Below are 27,254 nucleotides of genomic sequence, written 5' to 3'. Positions count from 1 at the left end.
ATGCTTGTCTCCTCTCTATTGACTTTTTATTCCACTACTCTCCGAGCCTATGCCACGCATCCAAACATAAGGATTTAACTAATAGGAGGCTGTAATTTCTTATGTGTTTTTTTTTCCTACTCATGGAACTGAAGGATTTGACTAAACAGGAGGCTGTAATTTCTTATGTGTTTTTTTTTCCTACTCATGGAACTGAAGGATTTGACTAAACAGGAGTCTCTAATTTCTATTCGAAGAACTGCTTATCTTGTGACTGCTGCCCCACACATCAGGTTGGAATGTATCCTATAGCCACAATTTTTATGATGTGATTGGGTCCTATCACTTAGGCCCCACATTCTTTGCTTCATCACACCCTTAAAATCACTCTTCATTAATGTGAACTGGAGCCATAATCTAGTGATCTCTTTTTCTTTCTTTTTTGATGGATAAGCTGGGGTTAGGCATGACCCTGGCGTGCACAATTTGGTAGAATGATTAATAATCTTAGGTCCTCTTAGTGGTCAAATCAGTTTACTAGTGAACCTTTTGTTGTGGAAAACACTTTCAAAAGAATTGGTCATTTGATTGAGATCATTTACGAGGAAAACAAAAACCATTTAGAGAAAAAACGTTGAAATAGAGACAGGACATGCCTCTGGCGAGAACTTTTTTATGCATGGGCCTAGCTATCACTTTGGGGCCAATATTAAAAGGCCCTGTTCGTTTTAGATTATGACAACTGATTGTGGATTCCCAAACCAATTATTGGACCGAAAATTGCACTAAATTTGAGTCCAATAATCGCTCATGTACTCCACAATTGGTTGTCGTAATCTAAAACAAACAGGCCCTAAATTGTTCGAGTGATATTTTTTAGGCATGGTCCACCGCATTGGGGCTAGCTTGATAAATGCTCAAAACTGTGTATCATCCCCAGAGAAGATTTTACATTTCAAGTTAAGGCTACTGATGTTGGAAGTAGGAACTACTATGTTTTGATAATTGCACTAACTCACCTTGTCTTTTCTTTTTTATCGGGCTCTCTAAAGCTTTTTGGGAATTCAAGAACCTTTGCCAGCTCATTAAATAATAAAGGACAAGATGAGTTGGTGGAATATAATTATAAAGTACAAGATGAGTTGGTGCAATATAATTATCAAGAGATTGTAGTGCCAATATCACAAGCCAAAGTCTAAAATACCAATTGGTAGCCCTGACCGAGTGAAACTCTTTGTAAAAACAACCTTCGTACAGTTTCCCGTCTAGTCACGTTAATCCATATTAGGAAAGTTCCCTAAACTCTATCTTTATAAATAACAATCCTTCTACAATTTCTCTTCCCCAATTTGATTAACTATTTGGTTACTTCAAGAACAAGAACCAATACAAAAGTCCACCAAATCGTAACAAGAGCTTTACCTCTTTCTCTTTCTCCTCTCTTCTCTCAAAACAATATTTTTTTTGTAGGAATGGCCTTAATCGGCTTCCATGAAACAATCACTTCCATTCGTTACCAATGCCATGAATTTACCTATATGTTAAGGAAAACTTGGTAAGCCAGGATTGTAATTAACATTAAACAGAAACGTAGACTTATGATTCATACGGAACAAGGGATTGAAACCCATGAGGGTGGTTTGATTTCTTTAAAATCATCATCATCTGTCACTGATTTTAACAAGTTGCTTTTGCCTGGTGGAGCAGATGAGTTTATTTCAGAGATGCTTTCTTCTTTAGATATCAATAGGGAGAATAGGGTCGTTTAGATTTCTCGTTACATCATAGAAGAAATAAATGGGACTATGTCTAAAAGGCTAGGAATCTTCGTGGACCTAGAGATTTTAAAGACATGGGTGTCTGAACGAGGATTTGAAGTTATGGATTCGAACTCGGGGGAGTCGAGAGGGATCAACGGTGGTCCTGCGTCAAGATCTTTGATTGAGTCATTACAGATGGAACTATGTGAAAGGGGTACTGATTTGGTGGACGCTTGTACGGTTTGCCTTGATGATTTTTCGGTGGGGATGGAGGTTGCTCGCTTGCCTTGCTCGCATGTTTTCCATGGAAGATGTCTTATTCAGTGGCTGCAACTTAAGAATTCATGCCCGATTTGCCGACATAAGATTTCGGGTTGTTCACATTAATGTCTTTTATCTTCTTCCTCTTATTCTTTTTGTATTTATCTTTATTTTTCCATTGTTACTTGTGACAATGAGTTTAATGATAATGGCATTCTTTGGTTGTTTTTATTTAGAATGGAAATTTATGAGAGTACATTGAAACCATAGTTTTAAAACTCACCCGCGTCATCGTGGACTCCCCCGAGTCGACTCCCCTTTCGTAGCTCGTGTTGTGTGTTTTGCCCCCTGAGTTATAACTGTGTCAACTGGGTACTCAGCCACGTCAACCACATACTTAACGGCTTCCGTACTGAGTCAAAAAAGATTTTTCTCGGCCACATTTTAAAACATTGATAGAAACTAAAATGTGTGTGTGTGTGTGTGAGAGAGAGAGAGAGAGAGAGAGAGTCTAACATTTAGGGTTTAGAAGGAATCTCTATAAAGATTCTCCCCTAAAACTCTAACATTTAGGGTTTAGAAGGAATCTCTATAAAGATTCTCCCCTAAAACCCACTATACCAATTGAAGTAAGAAACCGACCATATGCCATATTTGGCAGCCATGATTTTTTCATGATAAAAAGTACTGAGAAGGGTGAGAGAAGGAGAGACTTGTGAGTGGGTGGTGGGAAGTGGCTAAAAATCAAGGAAAAAATCAAGTCATATACTGGGGTGGAGCTTTTTGTTTCCTTGATTTTCTGGCTTTTCTCACCCTCCCTCACCATTGGGTAAGCTAATATTCTAGGAAAAAAAATTCATAGTAGCCAAACATTTCATCGAAACAAGAGAAATTCTCACATTTTATTTATTTTTCATTTTTAATTAGAGAGTAATTTTTAGTGACTCATGATATTTTTTTTGTACAGACTGTCTTTTTTTCCTCTGGTTTGTTCAAATAGCCCTAGATTTTAGGTATCTTATGAGTTAAGACAGGAGGAAGACTTTAATGAAGAGAATGAAAGAAGATTACATGATGATATTCTGCCGTTGTAACAGAAAATAGTTAGTGATGGGGTCCGGACTCAGCACTGAGGGAATCCGGACTCACCACTGAGGGAATCCGGACTCAGCACTGAGGGGTCCGAACTCAGCTCTGAGGGGTCCGAACTCAGCATCCAATTGGCTGCTGGCACGTGGCCCTCACAAGGACCGTTGGAAGGCCAACACCTGTCCCCACTAGGTGTGGCACCTGGACCAATCAGGGACTTCCACCTGCCCTTCTTAGGTATGAGACCTGGTCCATACAGAGCCCACCACCTGTCTTGGACAGGTGGCTCAGAATTACCACCTGTCCTAGACAGGTGGCTCAGAATCACTATAAATAGCCTTCACTTGTGCTAAGGTGAGGGTTCTAAGATCTGAAATCCAAGATCCTAAGCTCCTCAGTTCGGAATTGCTCTGCACTCCTGCTCATACTGACTTGAGTGTCGAAGCGCCCGTCCGGAGCACCACTCCGGGCTGGTCTTCTGACCCTTTGTCTTCTTGTCAGGCCCTAACAGCGCAGGACTCCATCAGCCCTTCAGGCACAGATGAGTCCTTCAGGTCCAGATGAGTCCTTCAGGCCCAGATGAGTCCTTCAGGCACAGATCAGCCCTTCAGGTCCAGATGAGCCCTTCAGGTCCAGATGAGTCCTTCAGGCCCAGATGAGTCCTTCAGGTCCAGATGAGTCCTTCAGGTCCAGATGAGCCCTTCAGGCCCAGATCAGTCCTTCAGGTCCAGATGAGTCCTTCAGGCCCAGATGAGTCCTTCAGGTCCAGATGAGCCCTTCAGGCCCAGATCAGTCCTTCAGGTCCAGATGAGTCCTTCAGGCCCAGATGAGTCCTTCAGGCACAGATGAGTCCTTCAGGTCCAGATGAGTCCTTCAGGTCCAGATGAGTCCTTCAGGCCCAGATGAGTCCTTCAGGTCCAGATGAGTCCTTCAGGCACAGATGAGTCCTTCAGGCACAGATCAGCCCTTCAGGTCCAGATGAGCCCTTCAGGTCCAGATCAGCCCTTCAGGTCCAGATCAGTCCTTCAGGTCCAGATGAGCCCTTCAGGTCCAGATGAGTCCTTCAGGCCCAGATGAGTCCTTCAGGTCCAGATGAGTCCTTCAGGCCCAGATGAGTCCTTCAGGTCCAGATCAGCCCTTCAGGTCCAGATCAGCCCTTCAGGCCCAGATGAGTCCTTCAGGTCCAGATCAGTCCTTCAGGCCCAGATCAGCCCTTCAGGTCCAGATCAGTCCTTAAGGTCCAGATCAGCCCTTCAGGCCCAGATCAGCCTTTCCGGCCCTACCATAACCTGTTACCAATTTTAGACCTAACAGATTTGGCGCCATCCGTGGGACCCCGCAACAAAAAGCTGTTCGAAATCTCACTCAGACAAAAATGGTAGGACGGATTGGCGCCGAGAACACACGCCCCCGGACCGGAATCAGACTCGTCATTTCACAAGACGAGACAACAGCCTCCGGGACAGGCATGTGCGTCCTGAGTCTAAGTGTTTGCAGTGCTTGCAGACTTAGACCTCAGCAGCGGTGCAGAGGTTCACTCCGTAGAACCTGTTTGAAGCGCAGACTCAGCGGTGGTGCACTCCGGGTCATCCTAGTGGCTTGGAGATCAGTTCCAGCCGAGGACGCCAGCAGTGAATATCAGTTCCAGTCGAGGACGCCAGTAGTGTGGCCCACTCCGGCTCATCCTAGTGGCTTGGAGATCAGTTCCAGTCGAGGACGCCAGTAGTGTGGCCCACTCCGGCTCATCCTAGTGGCTCGGAGATCAGGTCCAGTCGAGGACGCCAGTAGTGTGGCCCACTCCGGCTCATCCTAGTGGCTTGGAGATCAGTTCCAGTCGAGGACGCCAGTAGTGTGGCCCACTCCGGCTCATCCTAGTGGCTCGGAGATCAGTTCCAGTCGAGGACGCCAGTAGTGTGGCCCACTCCGGCTCATCCTAGTGGCTTGGAGATCAGTTCCAGCCGAGGACGCCAGCAGTGAATATCAGTTCCAGTCGAGGACGCCAGTAGTGTGGCCCACTCCGGCTCATCATAGTGGCTTGGAGATCAGTTCCAGTCGAGGACGCCAGTAGTGTGGCCCACTCCGGCTCATCCTAGTGGCTCGGAGATCAGTTCCAGTCGAGGACGCCAGTAGTGTGGCCCACTCCGGCTCATCATAGTGGCTTGGAGATCAGTTCCAGTCGAGGACGCCAGTAGTGTGGCCCACTCCGGCTCATCCTAGTGGCTCGGAGATCAGTTCCAGTCGAGGAAGCCAGTAGTGTGGCCCACTCCGGCTCATCCTAGTGGCTTGGAGATCAGTTCCAGTCGAGGACGCTAGTAGTGTGGCCCACTCCGGCTCATCCTAGTGGCTCGGAGATCAGTTCCAGTCGAGGACGCCAGTAGTGTGGCCCACTCCGGCTCATCCTAGTGGCTTGGAGATCAGTTCCAGTCGAGGACGCCAGTAGTGTGGCCCACTCCGGCTCATCCTAGTGGCTTGGAGATCAGTTCCAGTCGAGGACGCCAGTAGTGTGGCCCACTCCGGCTCATCCTAGTGGCTCGGAGATCAGTTCCAGTCGAGGACGCCAGTAGTGTGGCCCACTCCGGCTCATCCTAGTGGCTTGGAGATCAGTTCCAGCCGAGGACGCCAGCAGTGAATAACAGTTCCAGTCGAGGACGCCAGTAGTGTGGCCCACTCCGGCTCATCATAGTGGCTTGGAGATCAGTTCCAGTCGAGGACGCCAGTAGTGTGGCCCACTCCGGCTCATCCTAGTGGCTTGGAGATCAGTTCCAGTCGAGGACGCCAGTAGTGTGGGCCACTCCGGCTCATCCTAGTGGCTCGGAGATCAGTTCCAGTCGAGGACGCCAGTAGTGTGGCCCACTCCGGCTCATCCTAGTGGCTTGGAGATCAGTTCCAGCCGAGGACGCCAGCAGTGAATACCACCTTCGAAGACTCTAAGTGTTTGCATACTTAGCTCTCAGCTCGGTGCTTGCAGACTTAGAAGCCCCGCAGTGGTGCACTGCGGCTCATCCTGTTGGCTTGGAAATCAGTTCCAGCCGAGGACGCCAGCAGTGAATACCACCTTCGAAGACTCTAAGTGTTTGCATACTTAGCTCACAGCTAGGTGGTTGCAGACTTAGAAGCCCAGCAGTGGCTCACTCCGGCTCATCCTGGTGGCTTGGAGATCAGTTCCAGCCGAGGACGCCAGCAGTGAAGACCACCTTGAAGTAGTGTGGCCCACTCCGGCTCATCCTGGTGGCTTGGAGATCAGTTCCAGCCGAGGACGCCAGCAGTGAAGACCACCTTGAAGCAGCAGTGGCTCACTCCGGCTCATCCTGGTGGCTTGGAGATCAGTTCCAGCCAAGGACGCCAGCAGTGCCCACTCCAGCTCATCCCGGTGGCTTGGAGATCAGTTCCAGCCGAGGACGCCAGCAGTGGAGATCACCTCAGGCCGACCAGAAAATGAGGTCATCTCAGGCCGACCAGAGAAATGAGGTCATCTCAGGCCGACCAGAAAATCATGGTCATCTCAGGCCGACCAGAGAAAATGAGGTCATCTCAGGCCGACCAGAAAATCTGGTCATCTGAAGAAGACAAAAGACCTGTCCGGCTGTCCGGACAGGATATGGCGCAAGCGCTAGAAGACAAAAGACCTGTCCGGCTGTCCGGACAGGATATGGCGCATTCGCTAGAAGACAAAAGACCTGCCCGGCCGAGCCGCCCAGAAGGCTTAGCCGGACAGGATATGACGCGTTCGCTGAAAAAGACAAAATTCTGCCCGGCCGAGCCGCCCAGAAGGACTCGACCGGCCAGAGCTCCAGTGCAGATTCTGTCCGGCCGAGCCGCCCAGAAGGCTTCGACGGACAGACCTCCAGTGTAAATTCGGCCCGGCCGAGCCGCCCAGAAGGCTTAGACGGACAGACCTCCAGCGCAGTTTCTGCCCTTTCAGGCCGCCCAGAAGGGCTTGGCCGGCCAGACTTCTGTTCCAAAATTTGGCCGTACTGGATAGCTCAGAGGCTCCTATCCGGCCGTGCTCCTTCAGGCCAAACTTCAAGGCCAGACCAGAGCGCCCGGAGGCCCCCTGTCCGGCCGCAGTTTCTTCAGGCCCAGTCTGAGGCCGGCCTGAGCTGCCCAGAGGCCTTAAGGCCGGCCAGATGCTGTTTTTAACCCTCTCTTTGCTTCTCCCAGCCACTCTCATGGCTCGAAGAACCAGGGGGCAACTGATGGGGTCCGGACTCAGCACTGAGGGAATCCGGACTCACCACTGAGGGAATCCGGACTCAGCACTGAGGGGTCCGAACTCAGCTCTGAGGGGTCCGAACTCAGCATCCAATTGGCTGCTGGCACGTGGCCCTCACAAGGACCGTTGGAAGGCCAACACCTGTCCCCACTAGGTGTGGCACCTGGACCAATCAGGGACTTCCACCTGCCCTTCTTAGGTATGAGACCTGGTCCATACAGAGCCCACCACCTGTCTTGGACAGGTGGCTCAGAATTACCACCTGTCCTAGACAGGTGGCTCAGAATCACTATAAATAGCCTTCACTTGTGCTAAGGTGAGGGTTCTAAGATCTGAAATCCAAGATCCTAAGCTCCTCAGTTCGGAATTGCTCTGCACTCCTGCTCATACTGACTTGAGTGTCGAAGCGCCCGTCCGGAGCACCACTCCGGGCTGGTCTTCTGACCCTTTGTCTTCTTGTCAGGCCCTAACAGCGCAGGACTCCATCAGCCCTTCAGGCACAGATGAGTCCTTCAGGTGCAGATGAGTCCTTCAGGCCCAGATGAGTCCTTCAGGCACAGATCAGCCCTTCAGGTCCAGATGAGCCCTTCAGGTCCAGATGAGCCCTTCAGGTCCAGATGAGTCCTTCAGGTCCAGATGAGTCCTTCAGGCCCAGATGAGTCCTTCAGGTCCAGATGAGTCCTTCAGGTCCAGATGAGCCCTTCAGGCCCAGATCAGTCCTTCAGGTCCAGATGAGTCCTTCAGGCCCAGATGAGTCCTTCAGGTCCAGATGAGTCCTTCAGGTCCAGATGAGCCCTTCAGGCCCAGATCAGTCCTTCAGGTCCAGATGAGTCCTTCAGGCCCAGATGAGTCCTTCAGGCACAGATGAGTCCTTCAGGTCCAGATGAGTCCTTCAGGTCCAGATGAGTCCTTCAGGTCCAGATGAGTCCTTCAGGCCCAGATGAGTCCTTCAGGCACAGATCAGCCCTTCAGGTCCAGATCAGCCCTTCAGGTCCAGATCAGTCCTTCAGGTCCAGATGAGTCCTTCAGGCCCAGATGAGTCCTTCAGGTCCAGATGAGTCCTTCAGGCCCAGATGAGTCCTTCAGGTCCAGATGAGTCCTTCAGGCCCAGATGAGTCCTTCAGGTCCAGATCAGCCCTTCAGGTCCAGATCAGCCCTTCAGGCCCAGATGAGTCCTTCAGGTCCAGATCAGTCCTTCAGGCCCAGATCAGCCCTTCAGGTCCAGATCAGTCCTTAAGGTCCAGATCAGCCCTTCAGGCCCAGATCAGCCTTTCCGGCCCTACCATAACCTGTTACCAATTTTAGACCTAACAGTTAGGATTGTCCAATGGAAATATATGGCCCATCCATTGTCCGGTTTAACAGATGAACGGTGATCAGTTGGGCCCACTTCACAGGATGATCTAAACTGTTCTTTTGTTGGGCTATAATGTACCACGTAGATCATCTCTATGGGATCATCGTAACCTTCCAATCTGCAGAGGTTTCTATAATGTGCAGTCATTCTATAGATCGGAGGGTTGGATAATCCTATATAGAGATGATCTACTGGGTACAGCCTTTTTACGTTATGACCCAACAAATAAATGAACGGTTTAGATCATCCTGAGAAGTGGGCCCATTGTACTTTCTGAAAAAATACTCAACATCCGCGCACTCACCGTATAGAATCTCTATAAAATCCACCTACGATTCACACCTGTGGAGATCGTACGATTCCCACTAGAACTTAAATTCTATACTTTTTACTAGTAAAAGCTAAGTACCTTTCTCCCTTTTATTTGATCAATCTGGATCGTCCAATTGGTATGCCCGACATGGATCTCTTATGTTTGTTAAATCTGGATCATCCAATTCATGGGCCCACCATGGATCTAGGGTGGCCCAGAATTACAGTAATCAATCACTTGGAACTTTCCAATCAAATGCCGAGGGCGATTATTTCTTGTGAAAAAAAAAAATCCTAGAAATTTCTTTTTGTTTCCTAGATTTAGAGGGAAATGATAAGATTTTAGCTTATTTTGAGGGGCATTGTCAAACAGCAGAAAAGGAGGAAAATCTGAAAAAGTTTTTGTTTTCCAAACTTTTCCAGAAAATTCATGCAATCTAACAGTGCCCTAGTGCCTAAATCTTGGTGATCCAAGCTGTTCATCTGTTAATTAGGATAATGGATTGCTCATTCATCAAAAATCTATTGAACTAGACAATCCTAACCCTTTGATTTGCATAGAGTACGAATTGTAATCTTTTTTACTTTATAAACCAAACCTCTAAGGATTAGAGCTGTCCTATTGAAATGAACGGCTTCGATCATTCAACAAGTGGTCCCAACATTTTTCCTTGCATTAGGCAATCGTAGAGATTTCATAAGGTACTCTGTGGCCTTCCAGTATCTTTTAAAAAAGTGTAGTACGGCCCACTTCGTAGTATGATCAAAACCGTTCATTTGTTAGGCACCAGTGTAAATATGTTGAAAACCCGTTGATCGGCCCTGACTTTCCGTCCAAGAAACCACAAAAATAGTTCTCCTCGTTTACCCATAAATCCTTTTTTCCAATATAACCCTGCCTCTATAAATAGCAACTTCTGTCCCATCACATTACAAAGATTCCCTAATAAATCTTGTCTTTAAGTAACAAGCTTTATAAAGTTTCTCTTTGTTTCACTCTAGTAACATAACAAAAGTCCCCCAAATCCTAGCAGTAGATTTCTCTTCTCCTTTCTTCTCTAACATCTTCCACAAAGAATTAAGCATGATTGACTATGTCACCCTTTAGCTTAATTGAAACAATCGCTTCCATACTTTACGATTGCCATGAATTTTCCTATACCTTGAGAAATTCAAGAGAGATGCCACAACTCAAGGTTGTAATTCACCTTAAAGAGAAACGTAGAGTAATGATTCCCACTGAAAAAAATGTCTACACCATCATATATAATAGTCGAGAGATTTCTTTAGATAAATCTTCTATCACTGATATTCCATCTATACTTTCGCCCGGAGGAGCAGAAGAGTTTATTTCAAACTTGCTTTCTTGTTTCAATATTAATAGAGAGAACAATGAGGACTCGAGACTAAAGATTTCGCGTTATATTGTAAAAGCAATATGTGAGGCTATGTCTACAAGGCTAGAAGTCTTTGTGAACATAGAGATTTTAAAGACATGGGTGTATGAAAGAGAAGTTATGGATTGGAACTCGGCGAAGTGGAGTGGGATCGACGGTGATTATGCGTTGAGATCTCCGATTGAGTCATTACAGATGGAAGCATTTGAAGGGGGTGATTTAGGTGAGGCTTGTGTGGTTTGTCTCAATGATTTTTTGAAGGGGATGGCGGTTGCTCGCTTACCTTGCTCTCATTTTTTCCATGGAAGATGCATTGTTCAGTGGTTGGAACTGAAGAATTCATGCCCGATTTGCTGACATGAGATGTCATGTTGTTAGCATTTTGTTAGCATAAATGTAAATAGATTGTACCACGCAGATCATCTCTATTGGATGATCCTAACTGTCCGATCTGTAGAGGTATCTATAACGTGCTGTCTTTCTATAGACCGGAGTGTCAGGACCACCTCATCGCGTGTATCTCTCCTCTCCAAACCCTCCCTCGGCGAAACCCTCGACGAACCCGCCGGCTACATCATCTTCTCCGGCGAGCACCACCTCCGGCGAACACTAGAAAGGTTGGTGCTCGTTTCCCTCTCTCTCATTTGCTTTTTTTTTCGCCCAATCTCGCCATTCCCTCTCATTTTTTCATTTTCTGCAAGAAATGACTAACCTAGGGTTCGGATTTGGGTTTTTTTCGTTTGGGGTTGGGTTTCTTATGAACGAAATAAGGTTTTGAGTTTTTTTCTCTTCTGTGTGTTCAGATCTACATCAATACTCATTTTCATGGAGTTTTTTCATTTGATGTGTGTTCAGATCTACATTTCAGGGGTTGTGTTTTTACATATTTTTCAGCCATTTCTTGACGTTTTTTCATGGCTGGTAGTTGTTTCATGTGGGTTTATTCAAAGAAGTAATTGTTTGGAAAAGAGTTGAAGTTTTCATTGTTTCATGTGGGTTTTTTCATTTTGGATTGTTTAGTTGTTTCATGTGCGTTTTTCCATGAATGCTAGTTTTTTCATGTCTGAGTGGGTTTTTCATGTAATTGTTTTGCTATGTGAAAAAACCCAATTGTTTTGCTATGTGAAAAACCCAATTGTTATGTGAAAAACCCAATTGTTTTTTCATGTCTGAGTGGGTTTTTCATGTAATTGTGGGTTTTTCATGTCTGAATGGGTTTTTTCACATGAATCCATGAATCCATGTGAAAAAACAATTACATGAAAAACAATTGGGTTTTTTTCCATCTTCACTCTTTTCCATTGCTTAAAATAGTGAAAAGGCTATGGCATTTAGCAATTTCATGGCCTGGCCATAAACATCATTGATGAAACTATTGGTTTCAGAGACATAGTTATTATCTGGTTGATTTTGGACATAAACATCATTGATGAAACTATTGGTTTCAGAGACATAGTTATTATCTGGTTGACAAAGAACCTTCAATGCATTGGTGGCAACAAGTTCCTTTTTTTCTTCTACTATTATGAATGATATTAGTCTCTTATCTAGTAATAATTGCTGTATTGGTTTTTTACTACAATGTAAATGGGAATGAGGCTAACTAAAGTTGTTGAAATTTCCCTTGCTTCTTATATGAAATATCATGGATAGTTTTGCAATTAGCTTATATGATTCTCCAAATTGGAATTTGTACAGACAAACATTCTACCTTTAGTTGTTGTCCTCAACTTTATAGAATAGTAAATTGACCCATGTATTGGTTATTCCTGTGAAAACTTGGTGATAGGTTCATGTTTAAAAGCGATAGGTTCATGTTTAAAAGCTAAATTAGTGAAAAGGCTATGGCATTTAGCAATTTCATGGAATGGCAAGGGCAGTAGGGAAACTCTCTGTTTTGCTTTTCTGTGTGTTGGGATTTGTCAGTATTGTCTTTAGTATTCTATTTTTCTTATGGTTGTTGATGCTAGCTGATAGGGAGGTCCAGATTTATGAATCTATGTCGATTTCATTGCTGCTGTGAAGATCATTCCTTTATGTTGGAGACCCAATGCTCACATTATTATTCAATCCATTCTTTATTTTTGGTATCTCATTTCAGTGCATTAGTTTCCTCAAGATCTCAAGGTTCGTAGGTACCGCTTGAATTTTGATTCTGCATTTTGATTATCTTTGATATTTTCAGACGTAACTTGTCATTTTCTTCGGCCGTTATTTGTCCATAAATTAAGAGGAAAGTATATTAAAAACATGAAGAAAATGCTATTATGTTATGTGTTGTTTAGCATTTAATGCCCAAAAAAAAAATCTTGTGCAAAATATGTTTAATATGGGTTTCTGCATATTTTCCCTTGCTTTCTGGGCAAGTGAACAACGAGAAAAAAACTTTCCTGCATATTTTCCCTCGCTTTCTGGGCAAGTGAACAGCGAGAAAGCAAGAGAAAATCACAGTTTCTTTTCCTTTCCTTTCCTTTTTGCCATGTCAGATTCCTTTCCTTTCTTTTCCTTTCCTTTCCCGGGAAAACAAGTGAACAGAGCCTTAGTTACGAGACCGGGAAAGATCTCGAAGGCTAACACGTGTCCGTCTCTTTTATTTATAATAATATTAATTAATATATTTAATATATATATATATATATATATATATATATATATATATATATATATATATATATGGGAATTGCCAGCGTCCATCGCAAAAGGTTTTCGCGGCCTCATCCCAGAGCATACTGTTTTTTCGCTCTCTCTTTGGATTCCCTCTTTTTCTCTTCCGATCCTTCAAGGTGGTATGTATCCATTTAGTCTTAGATTATTTTTTAGATCTATTTGTCTGTGTTTTAGAATCTCATGTTTAGGTCTATTTGCTTTGTGTTTTGTAGTTTCTCGGACTCGTTTTTTTTTTCTTTTTTGGATTCATGGTGTTCTAGGGCTACGATATCTAATCTGTTTAGTTTTCTATGTTTTTTTTTTCGTTTGGATCTGTGGTTTGAGGTGTTCTTTCTGCCATGTATGTATGCTGAGTTGCTTGGATGTTATTGAATGAAATAGGGTTTGTCCGTTTGTGATCTTTTCCGTTATTTCTCATGTTTATTTGGAGCATTTTAGGGTTTTCTGTTTACTGAGATTAAGGCATATTTCCTAATCTTTGACTCAGTATTTTATAATGTTTATTGTTTTGATGTTGACGAATAAACTAGGGTTTGTCTGTTGATCTATCTGTGATGCGTTTTTTGGTGTTCTTTTCCCTTAATTCTCATGTTTGTTTGGAAATTTTTAGGGTTTTCTGGTTGCTGAGATTAAGTAATTTGTCTTTATCTATGACATCATATTTTATAATGTCTGTTGCCTCCTGAAAGCTGATCGTTGATGAGAGAGGTTTTTTTTTGTTGTTGTTGGCTCTTGAACGTAAATTTTGCTTCGGGCTCGGTGGCTTAGGATAGGGACTTCTTGTGTTAAATGTGGTCTATGGCATGTTCTGTATTCAAATTGTAGTTCGATTTCCTATCTTTTTTGTTGTACTGTACTAGATTATTATTCATCGTCTTTCCAGGGGTTTGATTATTTATATTTATCACCCTTGTTGTCCTTGATGTTTTTGTTGCAAAAAAATTAAAAATGTTATGTTGAAGATTGTTTGTTCCAAGATTTAGAAATTTGCATTTCATGTACTTCAGTGGGTTAAAGATGTATTATTGTTTCGCCGCATCTTGATGCTTGTGTTTTAAAAAAAATCGTTATGTTCAATATTTTTTCTTCTTAGGATTTATCAGAGGGTTATAGTTGAAGTAGAATTTAGAGATTGGTGAGAAGAATGTGGTAGAGAATGCCAAGTAGAAGAATATAGTAATAAAAGAAAGTTGCAAGAGAGGTTGAAAGGAGAAGTGAGTGGGAAAATAAGGCTTAGATGGGTTTATATAGAGGTAGGGGCTTGCTGATGTCAAAAGACAAAAAAAAAAAAACCTCCCAACGACTGTCAAACGATAAATAAAGTAAAAAATGAGAGTACAATTGTTAAAAACCAAAACTAGCCGTTACAGAGGCAAAATTATAATGTTTTGAAAAAAGTATTTCGTCCGAAGTGGACATAACAGAACCCGTAATGAATCTTTAAATACACCGTTTCCGTCCCATAACGAAATATTTTGTCCATTTCGGACAAAACGAAATGAATTTTATGACTTAGGGCTTTTATTAAGAGGTTCGTAGGAGGGGGAATGAAGTCGATGTTCGAGGGTGGAGAGTCGGGGTGCTAGGGGGGTTTTATTAAGACATGACATGTGCTTTTATAAAAAATGTTAAGCAGAAAAGGCGTTTATACAAGATTCACATTTTTAAAAAGGCAATGATGGGTCGTATTTATCAGGAAAAATATGATTCGTGCGGAACACGGCTACGATAAGAATCTGACATGGATTGCGCATAGGGCGCAAAGAATCCCACACGAATCCATGTCCAATTCACATGCCGAAACATGTCGACACGGATTGCGCATAGGATGCAAAGAATCCATGCAACATAGGTTGCTGATGATAGTCATGTTTGGGACATCATGCACAAAGTTTTAACCTATTTATTTGTTGGGGTCTTGAGGCAAAATTGGTGGATTGTTTTGCTCTTTGGCTGTGGCAGAAGGCATTGAAAGGGTAATTTCTGAGACAAACTATGTGTGGTTATTTATGTTTTTGGATTGGAATTTGAGGAGGAAATCTTTTGATCGTTGAAGGATAACATGTCCTTAATCATTCCATTCACGACATGCTTTCAACTTAACTTATATGCTAATAAAATAGGTCAATGTGGTTACTTTCTTTCTCATGGATAATGTAAGAGTAGATATGTCTATCGGATCGGATTTTACGTGGCCGATGTACTCAACAAGTGGTAGTGGTTGGAACGGTCGTCGTTTCATTGCGGTTGGAGTGATCGTAGGTGTCATTTTGAGGTCATGGGTAGAGCAAGGTTTTAAATTTTGGTTTCGGTGTTGGTTTTGGCCACCACCAAATCGAAGTTTTGGTCAAAATCATGTAGAACTAGTGTAGTGGTTTTATTTTTTTTATTTCGACCGAAATGTCAAATTTTAGTGTAAATTTCGGCTACTTCGATGGAAATTATAACATTTGGGTCAGCGGACATTAAAAATTTCGTGGAAATTTTGTAAAAAGGCTGTTAACTAACCAACTTCTCCAAAAGCTTAAGTTGTTGGAGAAAGGCGTTATTTATCTTTTATACTTTAACACTCCCCCGCACGTGTGGCCCACTTGGCAAACACGTGGCACATGTGGTCCCACTTTGGGCTGACCATCGCATGTGGATTTTTGCTATCTGGGAGGTTTGAACTCGAGACCTTTGGCTCTGATACCATGTTAACTAACCAACTTCTCCAAAAGCTTAAGCTGTTGGAGAAAGGCGTTATTTATCTTTTATACTTTAACAAAGGCTAAAAATGAAATTTCGCTGAAATCTTGTAAAGAAACTACTTCATCAAATCTGAAACTGAAATATTTCGTCCGTTTCGTTTTGTTTCGGCCGAAATTTAAAACTATGGGCTAGAGTGCTCGTTGGAGGTAGAAAATTTGTCCGAGAAATTCTTGTTCGAGGTAGAGCTTCGCACTGAGGTTGGTCTGAGTTTGCGGTAAAGTCGAGTTCTACCCACTTGAATATTGACATTTTTGACAGAAATGCTAGTTTTACCCTATGGCAGATGAGGGTGAAGAAATCCTTATTCGATAGGGCCTGACTTAGGCGTTGAAGGGAAAGGATCGAAAGCCATAGACGGTGACGGATGCAGAGTTGGAAGGTATTGAGTCGGAGGCGGTCAACATAATTCTGCTATGTTTTTAATGTTATGGAGGAAGAATAAATGCCTAAATTATGGAAGAAGTTGGAAAAGCTTTACGTGCGAAAAGGCTTGGCCAACCAATTTTTATTTGAAGTGGCAGTTGTACGGGTTGAAGATGTAGGAAGGTGGGAATCTTTTGGAATACATACTGTTTTCAATGGGCTTTTGGATTAGCTCCACAAGGTTGATGAGAAGTTAAGGCAAGCATAAGACGCTTTTGCTTCTTAGTTCGCTATGAGATTCGTATGACAACCCGTTAATGACTCTATTATATGGTAAGGATACTGTGAAGTCAGATGAAGTCACGTCGTTTCTATTTTTGAATGAGCTGCAGAAGATACCGGTTCTTGACGGGGGAGTAAGAGCATGGGCTGGTTATTCATGGTGAAAAGTGACAAAAACGCCCATGACATAAAAAATGATCATAATATCGCAGATAAGGAATACACGATAGTCATGGAAAATTACTAAAATACTCCTATATCGAGTTTAAATGACCAAAATATTCCTAGTCATGAACAATGACGGAAGTACCCTCATAACAATTGCATGATCGAAATTCTTCATATCGGGTGAAAATGAAAAATGACTGGAATACCCCTGGGTCTTGGAAAATGACTAAAATATCCCTCTAACTCAACTCAAAAAAGCCTTTGTCCCAAACTAGTTGGGGTCGGCTAAATGAATCCTTTAGAAAAATTGCATGATTTCATGAAGAGTTGTGGAATCTTGGACAACGATTCAAGATATCTGAGACAAGTGTAAGTTTGAGTGAAGCATTGTGATTGAAGTCTTGCCAAAAAACTGCCAGACTCCTCGACAAAAGCATTCAAAGTCTTTGAACCATAAGCAAAATAGCTTGCACGTCAAAACACCAGGAGGTTATCCTTGGACATTTGAGCTGTTATAGCCAAAATCCTAATGTTATAAAATCCTTTTGTGAACCTTTTGAGCCAAAATCTAAAATCAAACATTTCTTTCAAACACATTATAAACCGGGGGTATTATGCACCCGAACTACGCGGACCTGATCCCCATCTCTTCAGGGGTACATAGGCAGTCTGATTAATTCAGATTCGGTCAACCTTGGGATAAAATCCCTTTTCTATCTTTGAAGGTTAAAGCTAAACCATTCTTTGATAAACCCCAAAAAGCGAACTACGTGGATCTGATCCTCCATTTTTTGGGTACGTAGGCAGTCTGGCAAGACCAAATTCGGTTCAAATCGTTTGAACCAAAGATATCCTACCATTTTGAACCCAAGCCTACCTAGAAAGTCTGTCTGGTGAAACAAGCAAAGGTTCAAGGCGTATGAAGCAAAAACAGAAAGAAAAGAAAAAAATGAGAGTTTGAAGACCCACTTGGTTGAAAACCCGAAAGGGTGACCTAGACCAAAGTGACAGTCACGTACTTGCTAAGTCAACAACTAAAGGGATTGGCTTATGCAAAGTAAGGTTAGTGATTTGCTGGATTGAAAACTTGAAGAGACAATCTAGTTAGGGGCAAGGACTTCTCATGAAGAGAGTTGATGAGATGTAGAATGAGTTCCTCAGTTACGAAGAACTCCAAAGTTTGAGTGCAAGTAATGCAATCAAAAGCTCAGACAAGTGGTCTTTTAGACCGAAAGCTTGGAAGAACAATAGTTGTGACTTCTTGCGAAGAAATAAATCAAAGAAATGGAGAAGCAATTTCAAAACAGGACAGGATCCTGGAATCCGAGTAGTGTCGGCAATACTTGCTTTGATACCCTTTTAAATTAGGGGCAGAAACTGAGCAATCCAAGGGGGGTAATAACCATGACGGAAGTCCTGATGGAGAAAATTAGAGCATCTTGACATGGTTTTCGAGAGTACTCCAAGAGTGGCTAGCCTAATCATAAAAAATAATGCATTTGATCTAAGGGTGAATAAAAAATGAGTCAAGTCCTTTGAATAATCTGAGTCTTCTTTGATCGAGTCCTTGGAAGTCTGTTCCTCGTTTATATCTGTTTTTCTCTCAAAGTCCAAAGTGCCTGGCACTGGAAAAGCGGAAGTACACCTTTCGAAATGCGAAGAAAATTCAAAGTAGATCCTGGCTTAGGAATCAAGGAAGAGGCAAGACACATTTTGTTCAAACTTGCCAGAGACATCAAAGCCTCAAGTAGTGAGCAGTGAAGTGAAAGAAAAATTGCAGACTCAGCCATTGTGGATATCTTTTTACCCATATACCAAAGAAATAACCCATGCAAGCTTAAACTTTTCTACCTACCCTGGTTTTGCTCTCCTATGAATCCTGTCATGAAAGTACATCATACTAGGGGCATCTTTTATGACTTGCGTCATAAAAGATATCAAACACAAGATAATTGAGATAGATATTCTCGGCAGATAGAAACCAGAGAAGCTTGAGTATATTTTTATGAGCTAAACTTCCAAATTCCTCAATTGAATTCACTCTTTGAAAGAGTCAAAGTTTCAGAAAAATACAGTCTCCAACGGAGTCTAGAATTTACTCCTACAGTTTTCAACCTTCAACAAAATGCTTTTCCCTTGTTTAAAAGAGTCAATACTTGAAAATCATATCAATTTACTTGCGTTTAGTCTTCAACAAAGATCATGCACTCCCATATATTCTCGGTAGGAGATAGCTATTCCACCAGTGAAATCGATAAAGATCGATAAACTCATCAATCATGTTTGCAAGGCCTTTGGGCCTAAAAAAAACTTTTTCTTCATTAAAACCCGAACAAGGGGCATTTAAAAAAAAAAAAATTTGATGGCTAGTCGGTGAAGTGCCAAGTAGTGGTTTGTCTAATTGTCATTTGGTGAAAAGTAGTTTCGTTGTGATATGAAGAGGTGAGAGAAAAGTAGTTTCTCAAGGTTAAAGAAGAGAGGAAAGTAGTTTGTCAATGGTATGAAGATTTTGGAGAAAAAGTAGTTTCTCGTGCAGTTGAAGATTGGGCGAAAAGTAGTTTCCCCGAAGTGTCGAGGATTGGGTGAAAAGTAGTTTCCTCGAAGTTTCGAGGATTGGGTGAAAAGTAGTTTCCCCGTGGATTTGAAGAGTGGGCGAAAAGTAGTTTCCCCATGATTTGGAAGATTGGGTGAAAAGTAGTTTCCCCGTGAATGGAAGATTGGGCGAAAAGTAGTTTCCCCTTGAATTGGAAGATTTGGCGAAAAGTAGCTTCCCCTTTGATCGGAAGATTGGGCGAAAAGTAGTTTCTCATGATTTGGAAGATTGGGCGAAAAGTAGTTTCCCTGTGATTTGGAAGATTGGGCGAAAAGTAGTTTCCCTGTGATTTGGAAGATTGGGCGAAAAGTAGTTTCCTTGTGTAGTTTCCCCTTGAATTGGAAGATTGGGCGAAAAGTAGTGTCCTCTTAGAGATAATGTTTTTGGAGAAAAGTAGTTTCTCAGATATAGAGTTTTTGGAGAAAAGTAGTTTATCAGAGATCGAGTTTTTGGAGAAAAGTAGTTTCTCAGAGATGGAGTTTTTGGAAAAAAGTAGTTTCTCATATATTGAGTTTTTGGAGAAAAGTAGTTTCTCAGAGATTGAGTTGTTGGAGAAAAGTAGTTTCTCAGAGATAGAGTTTTTAGATAAAATTAGTTTCTCAAAGATAGAGTTTTGAAGAAAAGTAGTTTCTCATGAATAGAAATTTTAGAGAAAAGTAGTTTCCCATGAATAGAGATTTTGGAGAGAAGTAGTTTCTCAGAGAAGAAAATGGAGTAAAATAGTTTCTCAAGCATTTAAAGGATTGGAGAATAGTAGTTTTTCATGGAATGAAGAGAGAAAAGTAGTTTCTCAGGCATATAAAGGATGGGAGAAAAGTAGTTTATCATGGATAAGAAGATTTTGGAAAAGTAGTTTCTTGTGGTTATAGTGTTTGTGTGAAAAGTAGTTTCCTTTTGGTTTTGAATGTTTGTGTGAAAAGTAGTTTCCTTATGATTTTGAATGTTTGTGTGAAAAGTAGTTTCTCTTGATTTTGAATGTTTGTCTGAAAGTAGTTTCCCTATTGTTTTGAATGCTTGAGGTGAAAAGTAGTTTCACCAAATATGATATACTTTGCGGAATTAAGAGTCAGAGAGAGGCTATCTCACCAATGTTTGTATAGTTTAGGTCTTGCTGAAGTCATTTTGCTATTTTACCTTTGTAAATACCGTTTTTAGAGTAAAAAAAATCAAAAATTTGTTTTGTTTTGGCCTTTTTACTATTTTACCCTTGTGAGTATCATTTCAAAACCAAAAACTAAAATTTGCATTATTTTGATATCTAATCGGCCAAAATGTGTTGTCTTGTCAGCTTTGCCATTCACGCGATAAGCACGCTCTGCCAAAGAGGGGCATCTGTAGACACCCCATTTTTACTGAACCCTAATAACCATGTTTGATTGAAAATCCTATAAATAGGTGAATTAGAGTCCCAAATTGTACCTTAGGGTAGTTTAGGATCCCAAGTAGGTCCCTTTAAAATTTCGTTTAAATCCGTTGAGGTTTGCCTAGCAAACGAGTGTAGTTTGTGAGATAGTGTATATATAGTGTAGCAGAAGGGGGGTGATTTATCTGGTTTAAGGGTAATCTAGTTGGTGTATATTGCAGCAGAGGGTTGTCCCTGGGTACCTTAAGGGGGCATGAATTTATCCTTTATGTTTTCATTAAAATTTTTCAAAAGACCACTTTTTCTTACTAAAACAAAGTGGAAATACAACAAGAGAGGGTGTCTAATAACATTATGGGGGATAAAATTATGCCTTACGCCTATAAATAGAAGCTTGAGATTCTCTTACAAGCTAAGACAAAAAATCAGGGCCTTCTTTTGTTTCCCCAAATCCCCACGAACGAGAGTGAGAGAGAAATCTGAAAACCCTAGTTGAAACCCTTTCTTCTCCGGCTAGAATTCCGGCCAAGCTTCTTTGTTGCCTAATTCATGTCATCTTCCGCTTCTTCTTAGTATTAGTTGTGGTGATCTCTAGATCGAAGCCTTCTTCTCAGCCTTAAACTCTTAGCTTACACCTTTAAACTCTAGACTTGTGTCTTACTTGTTCAAAATCATAGAGTTAGGTTTAATTTTGGCTTTGAAGTTTTCTGGAATGTGAAGATTGAAAGCTTTTTGGAATTTTTTGGTAATTTCTTTTAATCGGCAGCTCGGACCTTCAATTCGGTTAGTATTGAGTTTCTTGTTTTAAAAGGAACCTAAAAAAAGTAATCTGTAGGATCATGCCCTGTTTTGAATTTGATATCTGATAGATTAATCATATTGTTAGATTGATGCAATGTTTTGAATATACATATGATTGATTTGAATATATTATGAATTATGAGTGAAGAAAATCTCAGATCTGCTTGTTTATAGACCTGTTGTGTTTCTTTGTAAATGAACATCATATGATTTTGGAAATCTTTGCATTTTTAATGTCGTTTTTTTTAGAAGGTTGCAAAACCTGCTTGTCCATAGGTCTGCTGTGAATTTTCGTGGATGTACATCACATAATTTCCGAAGCTTTTGTATTTCATCATCATTTGTTTTTAGAAGGCTATAAAACATGCTTGTTCATAGATCTGCTATGAGTTTTTGTGGAGGCGCATCGTATGATCTTTGAAATTTTGCATCTCTTCATTTGCTTTTTCAGAAAATGATTAAACCTGTTTGGTTATATGATTGTTGTGTGCTCTCTAAGGATACTGACTACATCATCTTTGAAATTTTGTGCTACTTTATCAATTTTGTTTAGAAAATAGGAGATCCGGTTGTTCACGAGCTTGAAAAGTTTTTTTTAAAAACAAGAGTGAAGAAAGAATTAGTTTTTTTAGATATAAATAGAAAAGATAGTGATTTCCTTTTTAGAGCAAAAAATTTGTTGGAAAGAAAGTTGGTACAGGTTAATGTATATGCCAAAACATTGCTGTTGTTACATTGTGCAGTTTCATTTGTTTTTTCAATTCAGTTAACCTGTAAATGTTTTGAAATCGTATTTTGGTAGTGTTATGAACAAGAGAAAGGGAGCAGATTTGCGTTTTTATTAGGTTGTAAACTTGTCCGGTTATTCAGTGTTGTATTGTGCTGAAACAAATGGATAGTGCAGTCATTAGCTACTGGTTTCATTTTCCTTAAGGAATTAGGGGCAAATGGAAGTCTACATTACCATGTGTATGCTTGATTTTCAGTTCAGCTGTGTCTATAATATCAGGCATATGCTCGATTTTCAGTTCAGTTGTGTCTTCATTATCAATGTGTATATTCAATCTCAGTTCAGCTACGTCTCTATCATTGTGTGCATTCCTGTGACCAAAAACAGAGTGGCAATGGTGTTTTATATGTGTATTTTTTTCTGTCCAAAACAGGGCAGCAACATAGTGTTTTGTTTGTGCCCAAACAGGGCAGTAGCATGGTGTGTATGTATATGTATGGGTGAGTGTGTAGTTATGTGTGTGAATGTATATGAGTGTAAGTGTGTGTGCATGTGGCTGTGTGTGTGAATGTATGTGAGTATCTATGAGAGTGTATGTGTTTGTATGTGAGTGAGAGTGTGAGGATACGTTTGTATACATGTATGTGTATGTGTGTATTTGTGTGTGTGTATGTAGGTGTGTGTATGGTGTGTATATGTGTGGGTGTGTATGTGTGTGTGATTTTGGAAATGTAATCTCTTAGAAACATTAGGGTAGTAATAATGCCTTTGTGTTCTCATGGTTTTGATGTCTTGGTAAAGGTACAAAATCTTTTGTTTTGTATGTTTGACTTAATACAGTTCATCATAATATGAAATTAAACATCATAAAATGTATATACATGTTTTGTACCTATAACCCAGAAGAGTAGTTTTGTTGTTTGTGTATGTTGGTTTCATTGCGCGGCTTTAAGAACTAGTATAAAATATCATCAAGTTTTGATAGCTATGTGTAATCAGTTTGTTCGTTGAATGGAACAATCATATTTGTTAGGATTCTATCTTATCTCTGTTTCTTGAAGATAGATAATGTCAGTGTAATTGTGTTTAAATAATTATATTAATTGATGGTGTTTTCCGGGGTATTGGTATTCTGGATTTGGTTGGGAACTTTTGTAGTTGTGGATAATTATTTTGATGATAGAAAAGTGAATTGAAGGTTACTGCGATCTTCTTTTACTTAATTGTTGTATAGAAAGGTATGGTAGGATGTTTGAGAAAATATGGGTGTAACCATAATCATAGATTTCTGTACAAACTATCTTGGCTTACCCTTGTACAATTGTTCACAGGTGATAACAAATCAGTTTTAATTTGGATTTCTGTATAAATAATTAAGACACATGGACACTGAACACGTCTAAAGTTTCATTTATATACATATATGTATATAAATCAATATACCTATGTGATTCTGGTGTGTGATTGTGGCATAGACTTATTGTATTCTTAGGGAATTGCTTTTCCTAAAAACCTCTTTATAGGAAAGCCATGTAGAGGACCTGATTTTGTATTTATACCCAATTCATGACAGTAGGTTCAGGTTGCACACTTTACTGGGCATTTTTAAATGTGACTATTCATACAGGGCTGATCATTCAAAAGGCCTTGCAGCCATGTTTGAATAATAGCACTGAACTGATCTAGTGTCATTGTGGAAAAATAATATTAGCTCAACCATGCTTTGTGGTTACATGTTTTCAGCTTGAATTGGTTTAGATATTACTGTAATGTGATGGATGATAAGAGTTGAATTGCTTAAACTTTGTCCCCTGTGTTTTGAATGACTGAACTGTTGTTTAATTGTGTTTGGTGTAGCCTTCAAGTTTAGCATATTATTCAGATCAGCTAACACTTAACCTGTTACCTAACTTGAAACTAGCTAGCACCTAACCTGAACTAGTTGTCACACAACTTGCAATCAGGTAGCATAACCTGAAACCAGCTAGTACACAACCTGAAATCAAGTAGCATAACCTGAAACCAGCTAGTACACAACCTGAAATCATGTAGTATAACCTGAAACCACCTAGTATATAACCTGAAATCTGCTAGCCTATAACCTGAAAATTAGTTGAGACAGAATCAGAAATTGGCTAGTTCAGAACCTGAAATTACTTGGCACAGAATCTGAAATTAGCTAGTTCAAAACCCGAAATTAATTACTTAGCGCATAACCTGAAATTATTTCATATATATATACCACAAATGGTGTGTACTAATTTCAGCAGTGGATGGTCTCCTTTTGGCTGGGTAGTTACTCATTTCATTTCTGAAAACTATCAACATTCATTTTTAGTGTGCTGAATTGGAAGATTTTATATCTTGTTTTCATTATGATAAATTCAAATTCATTGTATTGGTGTGTTAATTAGTAACAATTGGATAGTCATATATATAGTCTTTGACTTTTGTTTCTAACTATATGAGTGATATTTATTTGCCTGTAATTACCCTTCATTCCATTTATTATAGAGTTCTTTGGTGTAAAGATGTTACGACATTGTGACCTCAAGGTTATATGGTTGAGTGGTACATTGATTTGGTTGGGTTTTGCCCAAAATGTTTCAAGTCATAGCGTTGCTGGTTTATTTCAAGTTTCATAATATTATCCCTTGATTAAGTGTTTTGGACATGTAAGGTTTTGTTACTTATTCATTGCAAGGGCGATGAAGGTGTTAACCCAAGCCAATCATTAGGGGAGACTTGCTTAAGTCCTATGTCCCATTCTCTTTCTGCATTTTAGGAGCCTTTTCAAGTCTTTCAGATATTCCCTTTAGACATTAGATTCCCTTGTCATTGCAAGACAAGGGCGATGAAGGTGTTAACCCAAGCCCTTCATTAGGGGACTTGCTTAGTCCTAGTAGCACTCCCCTATTTTATTTTTAGACTTACCCAGTCTTTTATATATCTTTGGAGTGTTAGTAGCCTTTCTTCATTGCAAGAGCAATAAAAAAGTCATCGAGAGCCCTCACTAGGAGACACTCTGTCTCGATAGGCAATTCTCTTTGGAGACAAGCCTCATGTAGAGCCCACCTTTAGGGAGGTCACTTTGGTCATGTTATAAAGTTTATATCTTTGGAGTGTTAGTAGCCTTTCTTCATTGCAAGAGCAATGAAAAAGTCATCTAGAGCCCTCACTAGGAGACACACTCTGTCTCGATAGGCAATTCTCCTTTGGAGACAAGCCTCATGTAGAGCCTACCTTTAGGGAGGTCACTTTGGTCATGTTATAAAGTTTACTTATAGGAGGCTTGCGTCGCCTCATTTATAGAACCCTCTCTAAGTTGTACCCCAACTTGTACCCCCTATAGTTAGAAGACTAACTTACTCTTTTAGTTACCTTAAACCCTATTTATCATTGCAAGGGCAATGATAGGGATACTTGGAGTCCACCTTTGTGTCTAGAAAACTTGCTCAGTCTCACTAGCACCCTTGTTTACTCATTTTGGTAGCGTTATTAGCGAGTCTTTGACTTATTTGCCTCCCCTCTTAGTGGTACTAGTTTAGGAGTTTATCCTTTAGTTTAGGAGTTTGTTCTTTAATGTTGTTATCACTCCTCTTTATTAGAGACTAGCACAATCTTATTAGAGCTTTGCTTACTTGGGATCTTACCATGTTTGTTTTAGTTGGGACACTAGTTTGCTTGCTTGGGATCTTGGATCATTTACTTGTTTTGGGACATTAGTTTATTCGTTGTGAATCATTTCCTTTTGATACTAGTTGCTTGTTTGGGGTCTCCCCTTTAACTTCAGGGCTTTGCCCTAGTTTGTTGTTGTGTTTGCATGTTCCCTTTAAAGGTGAAAACATTTAAAAGTAAAAAAACATTGGAACATTTTTAAAACATAAAAAACATTGAAATATATTATAATCACAAAAACATTAGAAATTTTAAAACTTAGAAACATTTGAAAACATCAGAAATTCAAAAATTCAAAAACCTTTGAAAACTTAAAATTTTGGCAGTAGTTAGGAAAGTTTGTTTTCGAACTACGTTGGCATGATCCTCTTCCACGAGGTATGTAGGCAGCTTGGGATCCATATCCCAAGTCCAGTCAAATTTTGTAAATAAATCATTTAACCCTTTTAAAAATACAATTTTTTTTCATAAAACATGTTTTCGAAAAGATCTTCCTCTAGAGTTAGGAGTTTGCCCTAGATAGAGGGTGTTAAAGTTAGGAGTTTGTCCTGATATACTGTGTATTTTGTTTGTGTTTGTTTTATAGTTAAGAGTTTGTCCTAGCTAGGAGTTTGACACCTCTGTTCGGTCAGTTGGCGATCCACATCGCCGACTGATGACTAGATTTATGATGCTTTAGTCTGCCTATTATTTTCCTTAAGACACACAGCCTAGTTGCACATAGATTGTAGGAACCACCTGCATTAGCTTAGGGTTAAACTTGCATTTAGTTAGGGCATATAGGGTGTCCTAAAATTCACAATTCACTTGAATTTAAATAAACGTTAAAGAGGCTTTAAAAATCAGTTCGGTCTTTTAGGTCGAGTCTAGTTTAGTGGTCTAGATGTCTTAGGCATCATAATTTAGAATAGGCGTGTAAGAACTACATTGTCTTGATTCCTGTGAGGCGGGGATACGTAAGCGGCTTTAGATGAACATCTCAGACCATCCGAAGATTCGGGCGACAACGTTTATAGTCTTAGGGTTTGTTGTTAGTGTTTTAAAGTTTATGATTGTGGTTATCATTGTTTCTTGTGTGTTTTCTTTCAGATTGAGATTATCTCCTTACTCACATGCTTAGTTGTAGTTTTCTTTGCAGTTCTTTATTGTTTTGATTATGTGTTTAACAGTAGTTGTTACTTGTTTACCTTCATTTATTAGTTTATTTCATTATTTTTTTTGAATTTTATAAATTTTTACATAAACAACAAGTCTAACAAAAGCCCAAAAGAAGAAAAATAAAAAAAAACATTGAGATCATGTCGTTGTCTACCCATTTTTACAGTGTAACCCCCAATCAAAACCCACTACATCTTTATCCCCATGATAAGAACATAACCACAGCAACCATGTTCCTCTTCTTCCTTTTCTTGTTTCCTTCCTTCTCTTTCTCTCGTTGCGGGTCACAATCTGCAGGCAAGACCGGAAAGCGCTGAGAATCAGCACAGTAA

The 27,254-nt window shown here is 40.6% G+C and overlaps 2 protein-coding genes across 3 annotated transcripts in view; both read left to right on the top strand.

Moving 5' to 3' along the window:
* The first annotated feature begins 10,152 nt into the window (after window positions 1-10,152).
* On the top strand, window positions 10,153-10,725 carry LOC143890952 (uncharacterized). Its single transcript, XM_077395621.1, has one exon. The coding sequence runs from the start codon at window positions 10,153-10,155 to the stop codon at window positions 10,723-10,725; it is 573 nt and encodes a 190-aa protein (XP_077251736.1).
* Window positions 10,593-27,254, top strand: part of LOC143889742 (uncharacterized) — a 32,126-nt gene continuing 15,464 nt past the window's right edge. Inside the window, exon 1 of one of the 2 annotated variants that reach the window (XM_077394064.1) lies at window positions 10,593-10,985. The gene's annotated coding sequence lies outside the window, so the exon portion shown is untranslated. The remainder of the gene's footprint in view (window positions 10,986-27,254) is intronic. The other variant, XM_077394063.1, reaches the window with a different exon arrangement.

Source organism: Tasmannia lanceolata, unplaced genomic scaffold (genome assembly GCF_043159265.1).
Source record: "Tasmannia lanceolata isolate RefF3 unplaced genomic scaffold, GAP_Taslan_0.1 ptg000013l, whole genome shotgun sequence".
In the NCBI taxonomy this organism is placed as follows: Eukaryota; Viridiplantae; Streptophyta; class Magnoliopsida; order Canellales; family Winteraceae; genus Tasmannia; species Tasmannia lanceolata.
This window is presented reverse-complemented; position numbering and strand designations above follow the sequence as displayed.

Excerpts from the sequence above, each read along its gene's own strand:
- LOC143890952 (XM_077395621.1), top strand. The coding sequence starts at position 10,153 with ATGCCACAACTCAAGGTTGTAATTCACCTTAAAGAGAAACGTAGAGTA.